Source organism: Chaetodon trifascialis, chromosome 12 (assembly GCF_039877785.1).
Source record: "Chaetodon trifascialis isolate fChaTrf1 chromosome 12, fChaTrf1.hap1, whole genome shotgun sequence".
In the NCBI taxonomy this organism is placed as follows: Eukaryota; Metazoa; Chordata; class Actinopteri; order Chaetodontiformes; family Chaetodontidae; genus Chaetodon; species Chaetodon trifascialis.
This window is the reverse complement of record NC_092067.1, coordinates 24,008,252-24,034,114: the sequence shown is the minus strand read 5'-3', so window position 1 is coordinate 24,034,114 and position 25,863 is coordinate 24,008,252. Positions and strand designations below refer to the sequence as shown.

General features: G+C 45.5%; 1 protein-coding gene across 1 annotated transcript in view; it reads left to right on the top strand.

The window, feature by feature from the left end:
- Window positions 1–10,068: 10,068 nt before the first annotated feature.
- Window positions 10,069–25,863, top strand: part of tns1b (tensin 1b) — a 127,257-nt gene continuing 111,462 nt past the window's right edge. The window contains exon 1 of the mRNA XM_070975390.1: window positions 10,069–10,149. Coding sequence (XP_070831491.1) covers window positions 10,069–10,149 — 81 coding nt within the window. The remainder of the gene's footprint in view (window positions 10,150–25,863) is intronic.

Below are 25,863 nucleotides of genomic sequence, written 5' to 3'. Positions count from 1 at the left end.
TTGTTACTGCAGTTAATGTTACTTTCAAGCAATCTCCAAGAACAGCAGTGGTTTTTAGATGGATTTTTAGCTATTCATATAAGTAAGCTTTTACATTAGAGGCATAACATTTTAGCACATTTGAGTCCAGTGTTGATGTTTTCTATATTGCTTCTCACAGACATTAATTCATTCAATGAATATAAAATATCGTACTTTTCTCTGTGAGGCTTGCTCATACGAGGGTTTCAAGTTGGATTCACCAAAACACATACTAAATTTTTTCAGCCTGATGAACGTCACCTGGTTAGTAGCATAAAGGACGCCCAAAAACTTGCCATATGAGCTTTGTTGGAAAACCGAACCTGGAAGACAAGCACGGACTATAAGCAGGATGATGTGAAAATGAAATTCAGCATCCAGAAGTCGGACATGTTAACTGTGAGCTTTGTAAATTTCACTCTTTTGTCAGTCTGTCCTGATCGTCGTGCTGCTGTTTGCACCAAAGACTTGAACAGGATGATCTAAGTGTGTGTTTTTGATTTGTCCTGTCCTGTGGACAGACCAGTGTCCACAGGCCGTCCTCTCTTAAAGCCGTAGTCTGTGTCTGCACCTGATAAAAAGAGTATTTTATGAGATAAACTCTCTGCCCTGCCTGGTTTATGGTCTGTGTTTTGACCTCAGAGACGTCCTTTGCCTGTTTGTCTCTGTGTCTCTTTTGTCCTGTCCTCTGATGTGAAGTGTCACTCTCGGAGGCGTCCGGACAGCTAATTACTTTATGGCCGCGCAGAATGCAATAACTTTCACGCTGATGACTGTTTTACAGGCGGCCGCCGGCTCGTCACCGGAGGCGGGCCCTCGTCTGTCATTGGCTCTCGTGAACTGTTTAGCCTCGGCTGCTCGTCTGTCATGTGATAACAGAAGAGAGAAAACCAGGCGTCTTTAATTAACCCTCATTTAACCTATGGCGGCCCCTTTAATAATTTCACTCACTGAATGACTGCGTGTCACATCGTGAAGAAAACCTGTTAATGTTTTTAAGCTTTGGGATAATGGGTGCGCAGCCTTAATGGGTGTTCGTGCAGTTTTTTCCAAGTGAAGACAGACAGAGCCAGCTCAGCGCTGGACCTTCATACCTTTTCATCACCTTGGCCTGCATCCTGTTCATTTCTGCCCCGTCTGGGCTTTTATGAGGCAGCTGATGATTGCTTAGAGGCCTTTGGTGTTTGAGGCTGCTTGAAAGGTGATTTGGACACTGTGAGCGCTTTGTGTTTGGCAGATGCTTCTGTGGATGATAATTAAAGGTTAGATAACTCTTCCTGCCCTTTGGCATTTATAATGTCCTCCCCCACAAAGGATAAAGCTTTTTTTTTTTTCATTCTTTTGGTTGCATAGACAGCGAAAGAGAGAAAAGAAACTTAGGCTCTCGGTGAGCCACTAAAACACTCCGGTTCAGGAAAAACAATAGAGATTTCCAGATTTGGCATCAAATTCTGAATCTTCTTTATCATTTCTCACCAGACGACGTTGTTATAGGTCAGAGCTGCAGTATCACTTGCATGCAGTCGCTGAGATTTGAACCAGTGCCCGGGCAGCTTTGTAGGTCTTTATCCCTGCTCCTGTCTAAAGAGGCTTTGAGTTAACAGCTGGGATTATAGCCTTTCTTAAAACAGGATGTCTTATTGCGCCTCATTTTGTCACCAATCTGGGCTTAAATTAGCCGTGATTGCCGATTCGCCAAAACTGTTTCCATCTGCCGACTTAAGATAGAGCAAAGCCGAGCTGCTGCGCTCAAAGATGAAATGAGCTTTCACTTAATTCCTCATGGCCCTCTGCCACGCGCTTTTGCCAACGTCTCAATCCCAAAAATGGACGCCTTGAATCGATAGTGGGAGGGGCAGGAGATAATTGCCACATTAATCACAGCCACTTTGTTGGGGGCAGTAACATGAAATGCGGTATTCAAACAAATGGGACTCCAATGCAAATGTTATTATTGGCTGTTGGTTAACTTCATTTTAAATGTGTTCTGCTTTTGCAGCGACAGCGAGCAGACTCTAGACAGACTCTGGATGTCACTTTATAGTATGGGAGTCACGGAGTCTCATGGCAGCCATGTGCATGCAGAGTGCAAACCGGCTGCGTGATGTCATTGAGGCTCAGCTAAAGCTTGGCACGCTGCTATCGACTGCTGAAATACAGCTGAAATATGGGATAAGGTGCTCGGTTTCATCAGTCTGCAGCGAGCTGGAGTGTGTGTCTGCATGTAATAACTCTGATCAGGAGGCTGCGGCTGACTGGCAGTGGCTACTGAATACTAACTCTGGTCAGTCTTATGTTGTAAAGTTGGCTTAATACTCCTTTAAGACCTGCATTGATCCACAGAAATATCAAATGTGACAGGAAAAATTAGAATAACTCCCGGGTGCAAGAAAAGCCAAGAAAAGCCTTATTTCATCTCTGTCTGAGAGTTACACTGCATGTTGTTGATGGGTAACATCAAATTAGGCTAAATGGACAAATGGACATCACCAGCTGTGACCAAAACATCTGTCAGCCCCCCCCTCATTTAAGCCATGACCGGCCACACCTCCTCTCATTCTCTGAGGAACAAAGACCCTTCACTCCCTAACCTCTCGTCTGGTTTCCTAGAACGGACAACAAACCTGACGCTGCCAGATTGAGACTTGAAACCAGCCCCATTGTTTGTGCTGCAGAGAGGCAGGAAGTGCGCATGATACCGTCCCTGCTCTCAAACCTCGGTCCCTCTGCCAGTATTGTATATTATAATCTTCTTTAACAGGAATACAGGAGAGCGGTCCAGCGGTGAACCCGACTACCTAAGGTCACCTTCATCGAAGTCTGCGATCGTCGATGTAGGTCTGATTTAGCCGTTTAATGCCAGGTCTCGCCTCCACACGTGCAAATGTTCCACCACAGCAGCTTTCCCTGACACTGTTTGCACCGTCGCTGCATGCTGAGCTTGGCGCCAATCAGAGCGATCGTGATTCGTTTAAAGAAATCAAAAAACAAGCCAGAGCATTTTTCCTCTGTGCCTAAATGATAATTGGTGCAGCCAGACCTTTCTCCACGCAGCGCCGTGGTCCGACCATGTGACACGACTCTACAGCTGACTGTGACACCTGACCGCTGCAGAGATTTATGATTCCCAGCAGGTGGTAATCAGTGAAGTACTCACTACTCTCTTTATTGCTCTTATTGTTGTTAGCGGAAACACACGTTTGGATTTTCTCTTTTGGGAAATGCCATATAGATAATACTGTAATGGCCCCTGTTCTCTAATGAATGCCTGGGTCGTTCCCACTCATCTGTTTTTCCTTCATTACACCTGCCGGACTCCCTGCTTCCAGTATAAAGGCTGTGTGTGCTGGGCTGCATAACCGTTTCATTTTCACTTCACAAGGATTTTTGGATGTGGGTCTGGAAAAGGCTGAGCACAGAAAGAGCAAAAACAGGAAGAATACACCCAAACAGGGCAGTAGGCCTGTCTTTCAGAGCTTTCACCAAAAAGTCAGGCTTCCCTGTCTCATTTCCCCCAAAGGAAACAGCTACATGATCTGCAGGGAGGTTCCTCTTTAGAGGTTCAGGTAATGTGACATCTAACCAGAACACATGTTAAGTAGCTGGTTTAAGTCTCTGATTGATCCTCAGTGTTCATACTAATTACTCAGAATGCACACATGCTCATATATGACTGGTCTGAGGCTGACTGTCTTCATTAGGGCCCTCCTGACAGCCACTGAGGACACTCATCTCCCCAACACACTCACATTTAATCCATATCTCTTTTTCTTTCATGTAGTTTTCATTCATGCATCATCATTTGTGTGAGAATCCACCGTTTCTCCGCTCAGCGCATCTTACATTCATTGTTCTTCCACTGCTCCAAGCATCCACCCTTTCTCCATTAAACTGCAGATCCCCCCCCTCCTTTTTCCATCACTGTAAGTGCCTCCTTCTTTACCAGACGGCTCTGCCCGGCCCACCCCACCTCCACCCACTTCTGTCTTCCCTCTCCTAATGTTTTACCTCCTCGTGCTTTGAATGGAAGAACCTGCAGCATCCAGAGAGAGAGGGCACAGGACGGAGGCTGGAGGGATGCTGTAGGGATTGAAGGATGCATGCAGGAATGACTTCAACCTCAGTTTATGGGAACTCGTAGTCTTTAAATCTGAAGGAAAATGTATAGTTTCTTGGATCAGATCAGCACCCGTCCCAGGATTCCCTGCAGGACTCATCACTAGGGTCCTCGTACATCTGGACGCTGGTTTTGAAGGACAGGTTAGAGAGGGAGGGGAGACGAGCAGCGAGGAGCGGCGGCTATTATACGATCGAGGACGTGAGGAGGCTTTCAGGGGAGAATGGGCGGACTTGGCTGGTGTCTTGCCACAGTGTTCAGTTGGGCAAAATTCTTCTTCTACTGCATCTTCCCATTTCGGAGACCGAGGAAAAGCCAAAGCAAGGTAGAGTTCATATTTTGGATGTCGTTTTGAAAGAGGCGGGCAGCTTCAGTGTTGTTTTTTTAAGATTCATGCACTTTCATGTTGAGCTTGGCTTCAGTGGCTGTGGCAGATTAAACATTATTGCTCTGAGCAGCGCTGCGTTAACAGTGTTGTTAGCCATGCTAGCGGTGCAGGTCTGCAGAGTTCAGTGTCGTTTGGTGGGTTGGTTGGTTGGTCGATCCACCATGTTGGTCCTGACGAGGGTTCGGTAACGTAAACATTTTCCCAACCAGCCACCGTCAGCCCAACACCCGGCAGGTGGGAGTGCTGGTTTCCACCGACCTCAGGTCAGAAGTTTCACTTGTCCACTGAAATATCTTAGCGTTGATGGATTGGCCCAAAATTTTGCACAATTCTGGTTCCGGAGGACGTGTCTTGGACCCGGACTATTCCTCTAGCACCACCATGAGGTTGGCATTTTGTGGTTCAGGACGAATTTGAATAACTTTTGTGATCCGTTAGCTTCTCCTCTTTTGCATTCAATTATATATGCATTTGGCCTCAGCTGTGCTTTGCGTTTCGTGCTAATTAGCAAATATTAAAGAGGGTTACATCAACAGCATACCTGCTGATCATCAGCATGTTAACGTTGTCCTTAGGAACATGTTAGCATTTAGCTCAGAGCACTGCTGTGGATAAGCACTGGCTCATAGAGCTGCTAGCATGGCTCTTTATTTTGCTAAAACTACAAGTCTGTTAGATATAATTTCAAGTCATCTGTGTAACATTCAGTGTGGTCATTGGAAATATCGACCTAATGAATTACAGCCTCTGGCTCAGGATGCATGAAGCGTTGGGGGGATTATTTTTTGCATGATGTGATCCCAACATTTCCATCTGCAGCAGCCAAATGACAATGGAAATAAATTTAATATTTGTATGACGCCCAGCGAGTGAGTGATAGGCCTGATTGGAGCACAGAGGACGAGACGGGCTGGAAAGATAAGGGCATGAGGACACACACGCACACACACACACACACCAGGATATTGCTGGTTTGACTGGGGCACTTTTCCTGATAGTGGGTCTGTGCTGTCCAACAGAGCCATTAATCCTGCAAATGCAACCACTGCTCAGTGTCTTCGCACACACACACATCTTCACGTTACGCACACAGTGTTCGTCAACACACACCGAACTCGCCCCTAATTAAAGCAGAAAGCGTTTTTAGTAAATGGCTGCCTGTCTGGCTGCAGACACATTTGCGGGTCTTTAGCATGCGTCTCCCTCTCCTGCGGCTCTGCGTCTTCCTCTGCCGCCGCTGTGACGGTCTCGGTGTCATGAGGTGGCGTCCAGCAGCGGCGAACAGGCGGTTTACCTGCAGTGAGGAGGGTGACTGTGCCATGAAGCAGCTGAATCGCTGCCAGCTCCAGGGATGCGGTGTCACAGCTGATGCTGTGCTGCGACCTTTCACAGTGAGATGACCCAAAGGAGACTTTTCCTGAGAATGAACTTTCACTTTATTCTCTGCCAAGTTTAAGTGTGTGGACTGACTAACTGATGCTTTTGTCCACTTGTAAAATTACAACACTGACATACAAAATTTGATGAATAAGGCAGCGACAAACAGATATTTTCAGTTGCCTCCCTCTGCAGCTCTGCACCACACAGCTCTTAGCCACCACGTCACTCTGAGTTTTCAGTCTCGGGAGCTGAATTCAGTCTCTTTAACGTGTTTTGGACCTTTTATTTCATTAATGCGACGCTGCACTTCGGGCTCCATGTTGGGAGTGTTGTTATTGTGTCGTGGGTCAGTGTGTTCTGGTGCTGGGTGGACGCTCCTTCCTCTCAGTGTTACACAGCACAGAGAACAGAGGAAAACGTGCACACACATGTGAGTGTTCTGCAGAGGGAGGGCGCACGGTCTGTATTGTTTTCACCAGATGGCAGTCACGGGGGTGGGAAAGGGTGTGTGCATGTCTGTGTGTGTTTGGGGGGGCTGCTGGAGTGTGTTCTTCCTCTGTCTGTCAACAAGTGAACTCCCCCTTCATCTCGCAGCCTCTAGGACGTCAGCCAAGATGACAGAACACACCCCTCTGTTTACACACTCACTCTCTCCTTACCTTTCTGTTTATCTGCCGCCTCGATCTGCTCATCTGAAGACTCTGTTTCATCTGTTTCTGTCATGTTGTTTCTCTGCACATCTTTTCCTCACTTGCTTCTTTTTTTCCTGTTTGCTGAAACCTTTTTTGACGTCGTGACAGGGTGCACAGCTTTGATCCCTCTCTGCTGTTTACCCATCTTTACTTGGTTCAAGGACAGCGACCTGACACCAGTTAATCTTCCTAATTGTGTGAGAGCCTCGCTGTCTGCTCTTGGCTGTGGTTTACAAAAGAAGACAGAAATGGTCAAGGTTAAAGAGGTACTAAAACAAATCCCAAAGTGATCTGATTAGCCTTGGAAATATGCCTTCCCTCCCTTTGCTATATTACAACCTCCCTCCCTCCCTCACCCACACACACACACACACACTCCCTCCATTATCTCTGCAGTCCCTCCTATATTTAATAACTGTGCTCTGAACAAGTGTTTGTGCCTGATTTGAAGCGTGCAGGCAGTTCGTGCAGTGGCCACCGGTGGGCGCTGCAGCTGCACTCGGTCGCTGCGTGAACGGTGTTTGGAGAGGAAGGTTCTGGGTAATACGGTCTGTCACCAGCGCTGTGCCAAAACGACTGTTAGTCCTGGATCACTTTGTCCTTGAATAGTGACGATATCAAATCTGATCTTACTTGCAAAAACTGCCTGTCTTTTAGTTCTTTATTTGCAGCTGCTTCATACAGTAGTATTTATTATTTCATCTAATCCTAAGTTTTAAAGGAATATGTGAAAGTTAGACACAGATAACTGCTGTATATATAACCAAAACTTGGTGTTGCTCTTCCCCCTCTTTGTTGGCTGTGCAGGAAGTGCTGCTGTTATTTATAGAAGATATTCTCTTTATCAAAAATAAATGATGCATCATGCACTGTCACACTAGATGTGCTGACAGTGAATCGGAAAATGACTTCATGCGGGAGAAGGACATGGCGTGCACTGTTTTTATTTCGGTACAACTAAGCTCTGCTGGACGACACTGAAGTCCAAGTCATTCAGTGACTTTATGATATGGTCCAAAACAGCCTGAAGCTGTTACACACACGTCACTGTGTGCATCGATTGAGTTCAATTCAAAGACATTTAAAGCTGCTATAATCAGTATATTGATATTAATAATGGATCAAAGTATGTGTAATGTTAGAGGAGTCACTCGTAGCCGCTCTGCAGCTACCTGTGCACCACCTGCCCTGCAGCAAGCAGCAAAGGCAGAGAGGAGCTGCTCAACACAGTGGAGCATTCAGCAGCTAAAGAGTCTGATATGGTCCCATTTAAGATTCTCAGAACATCACTGGGCAGACTGGTAACTCTGGTAACTAAGCATTCGTCATGTTATTGCTTAATTAACTGGAAAAAAAAGATTGACCTGTAGCTAACTTGTAGTTGAAGCCCTGAAAGGCATAGATGTGCAATGATGCAGAAAAAAAAGCTTCAGCAAAGTTTCTCAGACAAAAATCCATCTGGACTAAATTTGTGTGTGTGTGTGTGTGTATGTGTGTATGTGTGTGTGTGTGTGTGTGTGTGTGTGTGTGTGTGTGTGTGAGAGTTGGGGGGATTTAAATGTTTTCTGTCTAACATTGTCTCCTTTAGTGAATTTGTCTGTGTAGGGGTGGCCTGCAGGAAATACCAGGGGATTAATCCTCTGTGCCACTGGGTGAGTGTTAGTGTGTTTGTATGTTTCTGTGTGTGGGTGGGTTTGTGTATTTATGCAGTGTGTGGAAAGATGGGGCGGCGTGTGTGTGTGTGATGTGTGTGTGTGAGAGGGAGTGGGGGAGAAATAGGTGGTTTTCGGTGAATGTTTATGTATATGCTTATGGTGAGTTTGATTGTTTAGATGACGTGTGTTTATGTTTTCAGGAAGTAGTGGGCCTTTACTTTGTGAATTTCTGTCTGTGAGAGAATCTTTGTGTGTATGTTAGAAAATTATGGCTCCATGAGTGTTTACAGGTACATGAAGCCCACCAATGGGCAATGGTTACATTTGTGTGGAGGTTTGCAGCGCTCGAGTGTGTGTGAAAACGAAGTACCCACACAGGGGGATAAAGACTCACACATGGGGCTAACATGGCCATTGATGAGCAGTGAGAACTTAATGAAGCAGCTTTTGCTTTCCGGCCCCTCTGTGCTCTATAGTGAAGGATCGAGGCGGAGGGGGGTCAGAGGTAGATCCTCCAGGACTACTTCTGTTTATCCTTCGAGAGGGGAAAATCTGCGGGAGGCCAAGAGGGAGATTGAAATGGTGAAGGAGTGTTGCTTAAAGGATGTAAGTTGTAGTAAGTCTTCTTCCTCTGTGCCTCAGAGCTCCATCACTGTCCAAAAACTATGAAATCATCAGTGAGCCACACTGTTGCACCAGGTGACATGAACACACACTCTGTCCTTTATTTTCAGTCAGCACACGTCCGTCTGCTGTAAATACACACTAGAATACCAAATGTGTATTAATACATAAAAATAATAAGAATTATCCTTTAAGCTTAAGACTGAGAGGAAAAGATGCCTTATTGTAATGCTGCATGTGCTGATCGTTAAGTTGACGCACAGTGTGATTTAGAAATGCACACTTTTATTCAATACACTTATTGGACATTTCACTTTTTTCACTTTTTTGGGCTTAAATGCAAAAAACTGAAGCGGGAACAGGTGGCTGCAGCTAATATTCCTGTCGAAATTTCTGGAGGATTGTTGAACGCTGAGCATCAAATAGTATTAAACTTTGTTGAGGAGAGTCAGTGTGAAAAATAAAACTCAACTTAATGCAGATTTCAGGCACTTCGAGCATGGACTGACAATCCGAATAGCAGGTGTCTTTCCTGACGTCTGGAGTGATTCAGTGGAGCATTTTCCAGGGTCGGGAGAAATGCCAGTGGACATTCATCACAGAGTTTATGAAATATTAAAATGGGCTCAAGACAGAAATACACAGGGAAACGGTGCGAGAGAGAGATGGAGGGAGGGGGAGGTGGAGTGCGACGGATGCTGAGGGGGACAAACAGGGTGGGGGTGGGATCAAGGAATGAATGAAATTAAAAGTGGTGAGACTTAGAGGGGTAAAGAGGGAGGGCGACATGGGATGAGAGAGAGAGAGGAGGGGCAAAAGAGATGTATAATAAGCAGAGCACCCCCTCCCCCTTTGCTCCCGTGGAGCTGTGGGGGCAGCTTCACCCCCCCCTCACAAAAAAAAAGCTTTGTGAAACTTTCCCCGGCAGAGGGGAAAAGAGCCAGAGTGAGATCAGAGGAGAGGCAGTCAGGATCCAGTTTAGAGGAGAGACACCAGGACAAGAAAGCGAGTCAGACAGCGTGGAAGAGTGTTCACGTCCAGGATGGTCATGGCTTTGCAGTGTCGGGCAACTCTTCTCCAGGCTGGATTATACATTAGGAAGCCCACTGGTCTGTAGCAGCAGCAGCAGCAGCAGCAGCAGCAGCAGCAGCAGCAGCAGCAGCAGCAGCAGCATCACTCCTGCCCGACACCATGCCGTCTGTGTCTCTAAGCCTGCCGACAGCTCTGGCTGGACCTGCACGCACCTGGGTCTGCCTGTCCTGCATGTTCTGGGTGAGATCCCCTTTTCAAGTGGAGTTTCTTCTCGGGATCATGGTTGATTTGTAGCTGTCAGCACAGGACTGATGACCAATTTTCAAGAGATCACAATCCTCTGTCCATCCTGGCCATGCAAATCTAATGGCTTGCAAACTTCAGTGGCACAGTGTGTGCCACAGTGGAATCATGAGTGTGTGAGCGGTGTGTGAGTGAGCGACAGGATCAGCTTCGTGATGCGTTCAGCTGAAGTGCTTTTGTTGTAATTTTGTACCACATCAAAAAAGGTTTCTGGCTTATTCAACGAGTGATACTTCAGACCAGGACCACTGGGAAACCCTGATCAAATCAAGCTGGTCAGGGGATCTATTGGGTGGTCTGCTTGTCGGGGGTTGGGTGGAGGGTTGGGACCCCGGCTGTGGGGGGCCTTGGCACGGTGACACATTTGAATGCGGGAGATATTATGAAGGAGAATGGGAGGGTGAGCGAACGCCGGACAAGCTCTGTATTGTTTTCCCCCTCGAGAGACATATTTAAAATACCCTCTGCAGCCCCATGCACTGCCTGAAAACTTGTGCGCTCTGCAGCGGAGTCGAATTAAATGGATCTCCTGCTCTCTTCACCTCAGTCTGTCTTTCTCACCCTCTCCCTCTCCCTCGCTCCCCCTGTGTCCCACTCTGTCTCGCTCTTGGTGGTTGGGACACACAGCTATTTTTTGCTTTCTCTTGTATAATTCAATCTGCCGCGCATTCCCGCTCACAGTGAGGGGTTGTTTGTGCACTTGTGTGCCCTCTAAGCTGTGATGTGGTCAGCGAAGTACTGCGTTCGTGTGTGTGTGTGTGTGTGTTTGTGTGTGTGTCCACGCTAAAAGCTCTGTGACCGTTGTCTCGACATTTGTCTTGAAACACTGTGAGTGCTTTTCCTAATTTGTGCTGATATGAAAGAACATTCTTGGCTCAGATATACAACATTGCGTGGCGCTCTCTTCTTTTTCGGCTGAATAGAGGATGAAAGAGGAGAGTAGCTGAATAGACCATTGAGATCCATCCTTCCCCTTTCTGCAGTGGTCCTTTGGGACATGACTGCACACCACTGGCAGAGCTGGAGTCCTTGGCGAAGAGACTGGATAATCTTACAGAGCTCTTCATCAGTTAATTACCATTCTTTCTTTTGAGGAGCGGGAGGCGAGGTGAAAGGGGGGTCGTAAAAGAATCTCAAAGCCCCCCAGCTAAGCTCTGGGTCACTGATTGACTGCATCAGAGCACTGTATGACAAAGCGAGCTCACTTAAGGGGGCGGGGTTCAATCTGAGCCTCTGCTTTATTAGCAGATCTGTGTTTGGCCCTAAAACAGCCTTAATTTGGACATATTTTATTCAACCAGATTGGGGTTAGGATTAGGGTCAGTACCAGCCCAAAGCATTCAGAGAATGTGCTTTTCGTTGCATTGAGAAGATGAACCTTTGCCAGAAACCCCAAAGATCTTCCAGGACCACTAAAGATCATGAACGTCTCAAATTTGTCAAATACTCAAATGGTGCTTCTTCTTTCTGATGATATATTCCTGTGAGTCCTTCCAGTCTGATCAGGTTTGTATAATATGGACACAGACATGCTCCTTGGGCAGACTGGAAAGTGAGTGCAGCTGCAAAAGCTGTTACGAAGCAACAGAGAAGTAGAGGCCGAAGACAGGAGCAGGGAGAACGAGCATGTGAGTGACTACAGATGCAGGAAACAGACCATCTCCATGAACGGGACAAGATCTATTTGTTTGCCGGGCCTTAAATGGGGAGGGTTTCCTCCAGGATGGTCCTGGCTAAAGGGAGATTTTTCCAGCATAGGAGCAGAAAGAAAATGCAAAGGAAAATAGGAAATGACAGCAACAACTTGAAGGACAAAGGAAATGAACAGAAGATGCTCTGGGCAAGATGGGATGGCAAAGTAAGCACGGATGGTGCAAGAGTCCTTGAAAGAAGACCTTCGGAAGAGTGCCGCTCCTCCACCAAACATGGTGAATAATTAATGAAGGCCAAAAAAGGGTTTTAGGCAGACTTTCATCAGGTTTCTCTGAAAGGAACATGAAATCAGCCAAATGTCCTCTACCAGCCCGCTGCTGAGAGACAGTTTGAAGGCCATGCAGATCTTGTTGACTTTCAAGAATCACAGGCTGCGAATGCATCCGCTCGTCGTGGCCTTTGTGCCGTTAAAAGGATGCGTGCCAGCCAGTTGCAAAGGTGTCTGTGGTGGCGGCCAGGTGCCTGTTGCAGAAAACGCCGCCTCAGATCGCCGCCTCACAGTTGTTTCAATGCGATTATTGACCCTTGGCTAAACCTTCGGAGCTGTCAGGGTTCAAAGAACTCGTCAGGATGATCGATATCCATTACCGTACACGCAGTCCATCTCGGTTCAGAGTTGGGTCTCAGAAGGATCGCTCTGGGAAATGGTGGTCTCAGGAATGTTAGGTCATTGGTTTGTAGTTGTCTTGACTTGAAGATAGACAAACCATCGTTCTGCCTCTGAAAGCAGGACATGTAGAAGTATCAGGAGGCCACTGTTTCCAGCCTTTAGCTTGTATTTTTGGCTCTTTTCTCACATCTCATGCACTCATCTTCTTTTCCTCCCTCCTCCCTCTCTCTAGGTCTGTTGCTTGTTTGATTCCCCCCTTCTGAGTTCTTGAGATTACCTCTGATTTGAGTGAAAAATGTTCCACATGTAGGGCCCCTTTGAAATATGGCAACATTTCTGCATTTTCTAACATCTGGGTTTACGCTGCCCTGATGTTTTTAGCTATAATGGATTTGCCATGCGGCTGTTTTCCGGCTTGATGCTCACCCTGCTGTTGCCACCCTGGGGAGTTTTGCAACAAGGCTCATGCTATTTCATCTTGGTTTTGCTCTTTGGATCTTGGTTGAAAAATCTTGAACAACAAAAAGGGAAGTTGAACCCTTGCTCAGTTGATTTATGAGAGTTGTTGAGCTTTGTGTTACCCCTCCCACTCACCCCTTTCGTTCCTGAAGAGACCCCCAGCTTTGTGCATGCTTCACTGGGCACATTGGCCTTAAACCTCCCATGCATGGCCTTCTGGCTTTCCCTGGAGGGAGTTTCAGGATTCAGAAATTTGAGTTTTAGTTTCCCCATTTTGCTCTCCCTGATACGACTATGCACTTCTGAACCACAGTAAAGTCAGATTATCCTTTTTTATTGGTGATATATATGTGTCCCTCAAAACCTACTTTACCACAGAGGAAATAAAAAAAGTGGTATATACTGTAGTAAATTCTTGAGATGCACTAATGGTCCAATGGCCAGATGTCTTGTATTTGTAAGAAAAGCAAATAAAAGCACAGGAAGAATTACAATACTTGTCCAAGCAAGAGTGAACCGTGCTTCTGACATTCAGTCTCTGTATCATCTCTGACATCGTGCCCCTCCAACCTTTATGTCTAATTTAGTGCAGTACTCCCTCACGGCTTTAACCAGCTTGGCATCCCAGAAAGGAGTAATTCTTGTCCTTTTAACCTCTGGTCATGTCCTGTGTTACAGATGCACATTATAGCCAGATCAACATTAATACATGAGGTCATGAGTCAATAAGTTATTTCATGTCATGAGTTTTTGCGGCCAGTGTTTTTCATTTGGTTTTGGTTGTGTTGACTCGAAGTACAGCTATATAATGAGCTACAAATATCCCTTTTGTTTTTACTTTTTGATGCTAGAATTAGTCAAAGTAATGCTATGACCTTGATGGATCTTGGATCTTATGGTTCCCAGCAAATGATTCCTGAAGAGTTTGGAGACACCTCGACCTTCTGTCTGGAACTTATCTCTGGTCAAAATCACCTTTGACCGACACTTCAGTCCTTATCAACGTGTTGATAACTAATACTGAGACGTCCATGAAATCTGTCTGGGTTATCATTCGGCCTTTATCTGTTCTGTTGTGCAGATTATCATGAACTTTACAGATCGCTATGATGGATCTTATAGGATAGACTCTTCGTTTTTATTCACTAAGTGTCTCCTTCAAGTCAAAAACTGGTCTTGTGGAAGACTCCAGTCGTGTGCAGCATAAAGAGAATTTCAACATAACCAAAATGCTTTTAAATTATATACTCTGGCTTTAAGATTGACTCATTGTGAGATGTGATGAAACCATTTGTGTCACCTGGAGCAGCCGATCGTCAGCTGGCCTTCCTCACTTCATGTCTGCACAGGAGGCGTTTCAGCCTCATCTTCCAGTCGTCTGTCCCACGCATGTCTGACGGAGCAGATGCACTTCTGTCTTAATCAGTCCAGCTGTCCAGACACTCTGTTTTATGCTCATAACTGTGTTGATAGTGTACTGGGCTCTGCGCGACGCCAAAATGTGTGTGACCTGCACTGTGCCTGAATGCGTCCTGTGCAGCCACACACTCACTGAAGCTACAGACACACTCGATCCATTGATGGATGACAGCTCGTACTACGTCACCCTCCAGCTGGAGCTCTCAGTGCTCCGGTGTGTTCAGAGTGACATACGTTTAAGCAGTTTCATCAAACATTAATGGAGGTAAACAGAGCCAATTTGCTGATTGCCATTTGTGGCCTTAGTGGCCCCCGTCCAGCAAAGGTTGCACAGTCTGGCTTTATAAGTTTAATATTGTGTTTATCGAGCCCTTGTAAGACACCTTATATGGCTATGTTTCATATCACACGCAGTCATTATCAGCCAAATTATTCCTTACATGCACATGTAGCCTCGAACTCTGTGTGCGTCTTCAGTGCCAGAGCAGAACTCAGCTGCAGAGCTAAACGAATGTAAAAGATATTTTAACAAGACGCTTCTTTTACACGGCAACAAATCACAAACACTAATCAAACCCAGGAAACCTGTCACTTTATTAAATATGATGCCAAAACTTGAGCATGCGTGCATTTGTGTGAGCGTATGAGAGCTCTGAGATCATGATGAAGTGCTCTGCAGAGGTTAAGAGGAAGAAATATCAGCTTTCTCCTGGACACCAGTGTTTATTTCTTGCCTCTGCCAGCTGTAGAGGACATTGTTTGTTCGAGGAGATCGAGATCTTTCTTGGGGGTGTTTCCCCAGTCTGTCAGTCAAAGGCCCCTCACCAAAGAGGCCCGCAGAACTTGTTAATGCCGTGATAACCTCTAACTCTGGATGTGATCTGAGACGTCCTGTGGATACCTACGCATTCAAGTGTGAGGCCAAACTGCTCGTTGGAGGTGGTGCTGACGGGACCCCGCTGCGCCGCCTGTGCATTTATCCAAAGAGGCTGGGGATTTACATTCGAGGCTTTCGGTGTTATCGTTCTTCTAAGCTGACTTTCTTTGCAGCATTGTCAGCGCCGCGAGTAATTTGTTGGACTTCCTTGATTTTCCTTGCTTTATGTATTGTAGGCAACATTCAGAAATGATTTTTGAAGAGGCGCTCTTCAGGAAATTAGGAGATCTAATCATAAGGACAAAATCCCTGAAAAACATGTCATCCCCATCCTTCCCACAGAGCGTTTTGGTTTATGGTTTTAGTTTCATCGGCCTCGTCCAAGCGCCTGAGCCTCTGCCAACCCAGCGCGATATGGAACACGTGCTGTTTTCTTTTGGCAGTTAGCTCTTATGATGAACTTTGGCTGTCTTTGATTAAGCCTGTTTTATCCCACTGAATCGATGCTATTGGCAAGGGCTGCCCTCTTGCTTTTATGTGGGGCTCGTAGCCATCTTTGTTCCACATGTATAATTTATTTTCAAAGGCTGCTATATCACAATACTGTGAGAGAAAGTTCAGAGCTTTGTTTTCTTAAAACAGAGAGCTTATCTCGGGGGGTTGATTTTGAGATTCTCACCGAAGACAAATGAAACAGAACTTTTATGAGCTGCTTAATATGGATTTGTTGTAAGATCTCACAACACATACCTGAACCCAGGCCAGGAAATCACAATGTAATTGTGTTTCAACAATAATAGAGAATTTATTTTACGCTCACAGTGCTCGGCAGATGGCTCAGGGACACTAAGTCACAACAATGGACGCAACAAACGTGCAACAGCGAAGAAGAAGAAGTGGATATACAGAAAAAGGCTGAACAGATCAGCAGTAAACATGGCAGGACATAAGCTAAACATGATTTTCTTCCATCCGTGATTGAATTAGTGCATGGATGTTACTTTCTTTTGTTCTATGAATTCAGTACTTTATCTTCATCTTGAGGAATGTGCCCTCATCAGACTTGTTTGTGTCCTGGAGGTTTCTGGAGATTCAGAGACTAATCCTGTATTGTTGGATGCATCCTCCCACAAAACAAACGATAAAATCGCTGTGGAAGTTTCACAAGCAGAGTGGAGATGGTTTTGGTGGTATACTGTACAATTTGTTCCACAGTTCTTAAGTTTTCAGTCTTTATTCTCATGTGTCGTTCAGTGTTTTTACACTGTCATTCAATGCAGTGGAGGTTCAGCCACCTTTCATTCCATTAAAACCACATTTTCACAGGAAACCTGCAGAAGACAAGTCCTCTGGCTTGTAAATGTTGGAGAGCTCGTGTGCAGACTTTCTGGGAGTGACTTGGAGGATCTGCAGTGCAAACCAAATTTAATTTCAGGGCAATTGGGTATCTGGGTTATATTAAACAAAGCTAACATAGCTAACAATGTTTGTGTAGCTACATAGCCAAACAGTTATGTGTCTCGTCATTTGTCATTGGCTCAACTTGGACTAAACAGATGTGTGCAGATGTGTGCAAAGCCATCAAAGTAGAATTTAATATACTGCATAACCGTATACTTAACCCTGGGAGCTGTGTCAGATTTGTTGCTTTAGTCATCTCAGCAAATCAGAGGTTAGATGAAATTCGAAATCCATCTTATTTCCTTTATTTATTTGCAAGACATTTTTTGGAATCACAGGATTAATGGCCATGACGAGTTTTTTGATGAAAAAAATTAAACAAGACTGTGAGTCTACAGTCATGCTAGCAGCTCTGTGAGGCTGCAGAGGCACATCAGTGCTTTGAGGGAAATGTTAGCATCAGGATGCTAGCATGCTCATAACGGCAATGTTGGCCTTGTTTAGCAGATGTAATGTTCGCCATCGTAATTTTACCATATTAGCATGCTAACATTTGCTAATTAGAACAAAACACAGTGCACAGTTGCATGGCTAAAAACAATGTGCAAACAGCCTCATGTTCAGGTTTGAACTTTAACCCTTAGTCTGTAAATTGTAGTGTAATGAAAGTTGCAAATGGAACAAAATGACAACAGAGGAAGTCTACATTAAAAAAGAAAAGAAAATACTCTCAAAAATGTTGATGTCCCAGAATGCAAGTAGCCAAGTTAGAGGCTCCATCCATCCAATTAGCTATACGTGCTAATCCTTGAGGGTCGCAGGAGGGGCTGGAGCTGACCCCAGAGAGGCCAGTCAATCACAGGGCTCATATATGGGGACCAAAAATAAACAGCTGTGTACAGATTGTGTCTCTGTGCTTTCTGCTTGGAGGTGCTCCATTGCCCCCGTAATGAAAGATCTTCCTCTGTCACCCCTGCCGTACTCAGAAAGCCGCCCAAATCCTGACAGCCCGGATGAGATGACCCCTCTGTGCTAGTCTCAGTGCTGCTGATGGCCTGTGAAAAAGAAGGGATTTTTTTCCTCTTCACTTCTGGATGACTGAGTAATTTCCTCCCTGGGATCCACCTCACTGAGATGAAATGCATGTAGAGAGAGTGCAGTTGGGGGGGGGGTGGAATGCCTGGGGTGCATTTTTCCCCCAAATGAAAAGCAGGTGACTGTTCATTGTGGGACCATTTGGTTAGTGGGAAGCGGAGAGCGGAAGAAAAGGGAGGAAGGAAAGGTTGAAAAAAAAGAAAGCTCTCGTCTTTCTGGTATTTAGCTGCGAATTGTTGTTGCTGCACTTGTCCTGCAGGACCCTGCTGACAATTAGGGGTTTCCCAGACGCGTCCCTCTTCGACTGTTGAATGTATTGTAACATGTCATTCAGGAAAGGTTGGCTGAAACCGTTAATTGGAGCCAGGTTTGCTCTTCGTGGAGTCATTTTTTGTCTGCTCTCCAGAAGTTGACTTCCAGTATCTGGGAGTAGCTGAAGCTGAATACTGATCATAGGTTGAACACGGTGTATCTAAAACAGGGAATAAGACGGGTACAAACAGTGTTTAGACCTGTGCAGATAGCTAATTAGTGTCAGATGTGATGGAGTCAAAAGGGTAGACAGAAATATGGGGATCAGCAGAAAATGGTAGTGTAGGCGTTTGTGTTTGTTGAAGGAACAAAGCCTCCGCTGAATCCTCCTTTTGTTGCTTGAGCTCGTCTTTCTCACACTCATAACGTTATTGTAGGCGATGGGATGAATAATTCACTCGCTTATTGTGCAGCACATGACTCACAGGTTTTTACTTCACGTGCGTTCACTCACGGGTGGTGAGGTGCAACGTTTGTTTATCTGATTTTGAACCCGCGGTGTGCGTTACCTTTGTGTTGGTGCTTTTTTTCAGTGTGTAAATTCACGCTGGAGCCAGAATGATTTACTGGAGTGACATTTAATCTCACGCTGAATATAGAGTGTGAAACACGCACGTGGTAAAATTGATAGTAACCTTTAACGAACGCGTGAAATGTCCAGGTGAGCCATCTCTGTCTGATTTTTATTAGAGAAATGAAAACTAGAAAACAAAACAGTGAAGTCGCCTTTTCATCTTATGCCATGTGTCTCCAGTTCCGTTGTTTTTGGGACTTGATCCACACTATTGGACCAAAAGTCAGGTTATTCTGATCGTTCTGTTTTGTAAAATCTGTCTCCTGTGAGTCCGTCGACTTTATGGAACTGTAGTAAACCGTTTTTGTGGAAGTGACTTAAATCACTGGAGAGCCGCTTTAAGCAAAGCAGACATTTATCAAACTGCTGGCACTGATTTTGCTCACTTTGCACGCATCTTCATCGTCTGTCAGCAGCAGATTTTCTCCGATATTTCTTCCTGTTTGCATGCATGCAAGGTAAGAACAATATGGCAGATGTAGGTTAAATCCTTGTCTCCTATTGGCTGTTCCTGAAGAGCTGCTGCACACTCCTCTGGAATCAGGATGAAGTTACTTGATATTCTTCCTCTTCGAACAAAGAACTTCTTTATACTTAAGCTGGCTCTGGAGAAAGTGTAACTCAGGTATCTATGAGATGGCTGAGAGGATGCAGATGGATGAGGTGTACGCCATAAATCTAGTTTTGTTGCATGATTCTTAAAATCATAGCAGTTGCAAAGGCATAGCAGTCTTAAGGATTGTTTCTCCCGCTGCATCCTCTTCTCTGAGAGCCTTCCTGTCTCCATCCAGCTGTGTGTGTGTGTGTGTGTGTGTGTGTGTGTGTGTGTGTGTGTGTGTGTGTGTGTGTGTGTGTGTGTGTTTTGACAAAGCCGCTCCTGTAACTGGATCATGCATCATCAAACGAAGCACTGCGATTGTACTCTGATCACAACAAGGATTTCATTGATTTCCTTTTTGTTCAAAGTGGCGACCTCCCTTCACCTTCAGTGCAAACTTGCAGAGAAGCTGTTTGGGTTCTTTATAGTCACATGACCACGGGGGGGGGGGGGGGGGGGCAGGGAAGACGTGGGGGGGTTTGGGAAAAAGTGGATGAGCAGGAGAAGAGGAGGGTGAGTTGGTTTTACTGGGCTGGATGAGGGCTTGGTGTAGGGGAAAGAGGTCAGGCAGAGGGGAAGAAGAAGTGGAGATAGGTCAAAGGTCAGCTGGTGCTCGCTCGCTCCTGCTGAAGAGCTGCTGTTTAAAGGGACAGAACAGGAGAGGAAGTGGGAACCACAAATACTCAAAATGAGATTTTAGTTGTGTACACACCCTTTGAATCAGAGTGACACACACACACACACACACACACACACACACACACACGCAGTCACAGATGGAGACATGTGGTGGTCTCCCCAGCCCGTCCTGTTAAAACGTCCATCCATGCATATGGTGTCCCATATGAGAGACGGCAGCGTGCTAACTCTCTGATTAACCCAGTTGACTGGAGGGGTCTCGTTTGGTCTTCTGGCTCCACCAGGACGAACAATAGCCTCTGATTGGTGGGGGCGACGGCGCAGCGCGGCTCTGTGTGTATGTGTACATGCTTTCCATTGACTTCATTCAGCCTGTAGGAAACGGCTGTGACACAGAGAGGGACGCCAGACCGCTCGCGCTTGTCTCGTCTGTCATTAGCGGCTTGTCCGTCTGTCCGTTTTGCCGTCTTTCGGTGTTGTTGCCGTGTCCCAGCTCTGACTTTCTGTAACCTTTTTAAAGAGATCTGGTGTTTTCTATTGAACATAAACGCCAATAATTCACAGTTGTGTTAACTTTTGGCTCTGGTATGGTAATAATTACACCCAGTGGTTTGGTGATCACACTCTGAGACATACTGTCAAAGCTGTCCTGAACTTTTCTTTGCCGTGTTACGCTGCCTTTGCCGGCACGTTGCGGTGTTTTTTGATGCATCACAGAGTTGCTAACTTGGCTGTAGACTCATATTCTGGTTGGCAGGAGGATGATGGTGGTCTTATTTTTCAGCTCTGTACATAGAATCAGTCCAGACTCCCTCAGTGGTTTGTTGAAATGGGAATCAGCTCTTAGCAGGAAATACAGTGAGCAACATTCATGAAATAATTTCCCTGCCTGTTCAGAAATTTTTGTCCAAATCACACAGAAGACAAAGTCCATAGCGAATGCGGATGAGCTCGAGTCAGAGAGTTTGCAAAATGTAGGTACAGAAGGTTCATTTTTCTTTACGTTTCCATGTGCAGTAAATGCACTTAATTCAGATTCACCATGAGCTGCTGTTTTCATGGTTGTTGCTTGTCCTGTAGTTTAATTGTGTTTTCATGCTCCCTTCCAAAAATAAATTTCCTGTTGTTGGACACTGCAGATCTAAACTGAACAGACTAAATAAACAATATTGTTCTGAAGATTTTGAGCCAGTAGAATCAAGAAAAATGCAAGTCTGATCTAATCCAAGTCAGTCTGCTCTAGAAGAAGACAAGAAATTGGCATTAAAGTGGATTTATTTTATTACTTTTCCTCATGGCCGTCTGGGCTCAAATTTAGGTTTCTGTACATCCCAGAACAGAAAATGTTGGCCAAACATTAGATACAAGCTAAAATTCAGACTTGCACTCTGGGATTTAACTGCATGTGTGTGCACGTGCAGCGAGCGCATGCAAACATGCTCCCATGTCCACATGAGGTAATGCATGAGGCGCTGAAAGTGAACGCCGGTGTAATCAGAGGTGAAATCAGTGTCTCTGCATGAGTCACTCTTTCGAAGCAGTTGAGGTAATAGTTTTGAGTTTGGAACTTGAGGAGAAAAACAGGCCCTCGCTTACCTTATTCAGCAGGAATGTCTGTCGCAGAGTCTGGAAGGGTTTATCTCCATACTATAACATTACCTAACACACGCCGAAGCTGCTCAGAGGCACCGCTTCGAGTCGGATATTCACTACGAGATGATCACTGCTGTCTGAAATTTAGGACTCAGCATCTGACAACATTTCCAGATGTTGTTGGATATTTGCACGCTTGAATAATGTTAATGATGACCGTGCTTTTCATTTCTCCACGTTGAGTTTATGCTAATGCACCGAGGAAAGACGAACTGGGTATCAGTCAGTGTGATATCAGGCCTTTCTCTCCGTTTGTGTGCCAGTCGCTCATCTTTCTTTTCCTGTCTGCTTGTCTGGCTCTTTTCCTGCCAGTCTTTACTTTGGCAGAGGATCCTGACGTCCAGGTTCAGTTCCTTCACCCCCAAAGAAACTGGAATACACGTTATCTGACTCACTTCCACTGGCTTGTGTAATAAATTACATTAAGTAATAAATAAATATCTCATTGTAATTTTTAGCGTAATAGACATTTGTTTGTACACAGCTGTGCATTTCCCGCCTCTTCTCAGCTCTGTGTGTTTTTTGAGGGCGCAGGTTGAACATTAAAGCTGCACTGGTTGAAAATTTCCATCAACATTAAGCCTTTTGCATTTTTGGCTCGCTGTGTTAGTTTTCCGTCTCTCTCTTCTGCGCTCTTGAACATTGTTTATTGTTCCAGCAGGCTGCAGGTTTCAGTGGAAAAAGCTCTGATCAACTCGCGTTTAGCAGCTAATGAGTCAGATTTCTCTCAGGAGTTGGTGGAGACCAAAGCAGAGCTCAAAGGAGTGTGACCTTAGAAACTGATAATATCTTGTTGTGCTGCCACAAAGTCGGCAAAAACATCAGTGTAAAATGTCAAGTTTAGAGGTCAAGGCTAAAGCTGAGGTTTGGTAATCCAGCACCTCCCTGGAGGGTTCCTAGAATTCCTGTGAAATTAAACATGACAGGGCGAAAATGCTCCTGATAATTAGGAGAAACTCTGCAGCCGACGGCGGACGGGCCCGACCTGAACACACACCACCGCGTCGATAAAAAGCCAGCACATTTTTTACAAACGATTAGGAAAAATAAACCAGCGACGGAGGCAAAGAAGATGCTGATTGGAGGATCTTTGTCTCCTTCTTCGGGCTTTTATCGGTGTGAGAGGAGTGTGGGACATGTGAGAGACGGCCGGGCGTGTGTCTGTGTATGTGTGTGGATATTTGATGTAAAATTGTGTTTATCTATATGTGTGTGTGTGTGTGTGCGCACATTTTTATGCTGGAGAGTGCCTGTTTTTTGCCCGTGTGTGCTAATGAGTGTGAGGCAGGAGATTATGCGTGCGTCTCTAAGGGAACCGGAGTCTTTTCCCAGGAGCTGCAGCGCCTGAGCTGAGGGGGGTATGTGTACACCCTGACCCCAGCTTTCGGGGGTCCCGGTTGCCTGTCTGAAACCATTTCCTTCCTTTGTGGCCCGCTTGAGAGCCCGAAGTGTGACGCGAATGTGAAGGACCGAGGCCATTTGCATGGTGCCGCAACACGCTGAAACAGAAAATAATCAGCGAGGGCCACGTCTCCGGGGTTGCTTTTAGCTCTTTAATTCTGTGTTCTCCTCCCCCATACCTCTCCCCATCACCCATATTTCCCTAATCGACTCCCCGTACGCCCCAGCCGCCCCCCAAACAACAAACAAACCGAGCGCCGGGTGCATTGCTAATGATGGGAAACAATTAAGCGCTCACAAAAGGGAGCGTCCTGCTATATTGCTCTGCGCCGTATTTACGTGGTATTTTGAGGTTAAATGAGTGGAGCCTGGATTTCTGGTGAGGGCAAGAGGACTGAAACAGGCAGGCCTGCTGATGAGATGTGCCCTTTGTTTGGCTTTGTAAAGAAGGATGTGTTGGACTACTAACCACTCCACTGATACTGCAAATTAAACCCTTAAAGTTGAGGGAATTTCAACTTGAGCTGTGCACATCATACCCCTTGAACCTTGTTTTGCCCACTCTCCCCGCAGGAATAAGAGAATGACAAATGTGTAAACAGGACAAGTGGCATACCAGTGGATGACTGGGACCCCCCCCTCAGTGTCTGTCCTACTGGATACGCCCTGGTGTGTGAATGGGGAGAGGCTGGGAGAGTGTGAGAAGGCTCAAGAGTGGTCAAAGAGGCCGCTGAATGGACTCCTGGATTGAGACATTCTTGCTGTTAAACACAAGTGTATAGGTGTGTGTGTGTGTGTGTGTGTGTGTGTGTGTGTGTGTGAGAAAGGCAGAGAGTGAAAGCTGAAGTTTTAAGCCCTCTACAGACATGGAATATGTTACGCTGCCGGCTTCCTCTGTTGTACGAAATGGCTTTTTGTCATTCGGACGTCGGTGTGTGCTTCACTCAGACATGACTGAACCGTTCGGGAAAGCGTCACAGAGTTGAAAGGTCATGATAAGCGAGGAGAGCTTTTTCTGTTCTCTCGCAGGATTTTTTGGCGTTGAAGATAGAGCTGCAACGATCAAATTATTAGCTGTCAACGATGGAATTAATCAGCATTCATTTTGCTAATTGATTAATTGGTTTGATTGAAAAAGTTTTGAGTTGTGGACAAAACATTTGTCGCCGTTTCCTGACGAACAACCAATCTATTAGTGGACAATGAACAGATCAATCAACAAGGAAAATATTAGTTGCAGCCCTAATTGAATTCTTAATTAATAACTGTCGTGAGAACAAAGGACCTTCATCACAATCATTTATTAGATGCAGAACTCTGTGGCTGATTGTGCATGAAAAGGGAACTTTTATGATGTCCGACTGCGCTTTTCTGTCTCCTCACGTGTTCTTTGAAAAGCCTTTTGCTTGATATTTAGAATTCATCCGTTCAGTTGGCATGAGTGAAAATTGAAAATGTAGGAGGGGAGTGTTGGATCACTATGAAATAAATAATATTAATGATGCATTTTAGTACATTTAAACTGTGCGTGTATTGAACGTTGTGCTGCCTTCACGTCACCCTCACATTCAATCCAGACTTTCTGTGTCGGAGGTGGTTTGGACTGTGGCAAACATCTTTCAGGGACATTAACAGTGAGTGGAGACGCTAAAATGATTGCTTATTGCTGAAGCAGCACGGGCTGATTAAAGCGCTACACCCCACGTCGCAGAAGTAATTTGATTTGGAATCTGGAAAATGTGTTTCACGCATAAAACCACGGGACAGAAAACTGGAGCACAGAGAAGCATGTGTGCTTGTCAGTCACCTCTTTGATTTCGATTTGCAAAATGAGCATTGTTTAATACAACAAAAGCATATTGTTAATGTCCTCTCCCAAATATCTGTGCGGCAACCGCACGCAGAGCCGACGGCTTCATTGCAGACCCAAACTGCCATTCCTGCGGACTCACGGACTGTTTTGGATGATGTGGTTTGAGAGCAGACACTTTGACAAAAGCGATTAAAGAGGGTGTTCCTCTAACGGGGCCATACTCCTTCTGCTGACAGCGTTGACTCTTTCATGTTGACAGTTGATTGCTGAACAGTATGGAAGTGAAACCAGAGGATTTTTCTTTTTTTTTGGGTCAAAACACAGCGTGTGGTATCAATTCCCACAAAGCCTGGTGTCATTTTTACAGAAGAGAGAAATATTTGAAGCCAGATACACACGCTCATCCACAATTACTGCACACACTCAGAGTACCATTAAACCCACTTATCACTCCTTCCCAATCCTACGAAATCCATATCAAGACTCGCAGCCCAGCAGCTGCCAGCCGGAGCTTTGGCACGGCGGCGCTTGGATAAGACCGTGCAGGGATGCCAGGCAGAGACCTCCAGCCCTCCCCAGAAAAGCCCCCTTGCCAACATGGCGCAGCCTGCACAGCCATGGTCATTATTTCAGCCTGACTAGATTAAGCTAATCATGTTATGTAGTGGTAAGGCGTAACGGCGAGATGGAATGAAGGGTCGGCTGTCCTGCTGTTGCCATGCGGCTCTGAAATACAAACACTGAACTGTCACATAGAGGCTGGTAAACATCAGAGGTCACATCAGTCTGTTTGACTTTCCAAACCTCCAAATGTGCTCATGAATTGTGTAAAACCACCAATTTTGAGAATCAATAATGCATAATTATACAGTCTGCATTATTCAGAGCAGCGTCCTATCGCAGAATCTCACACTTTTCAAAGACTCACTTAACATACTGAGATAAATTTTGCTGATACTTCATGACCAGATACCTGCAAAACTAAAGACATCCCCATCATCCTCAGCTGTGCTTAGTGCTAACTAGCAAATGTTAGCAAACATGCTAAACTGATATGGTGAACATTAAACACAACTTTGAGCGTGTT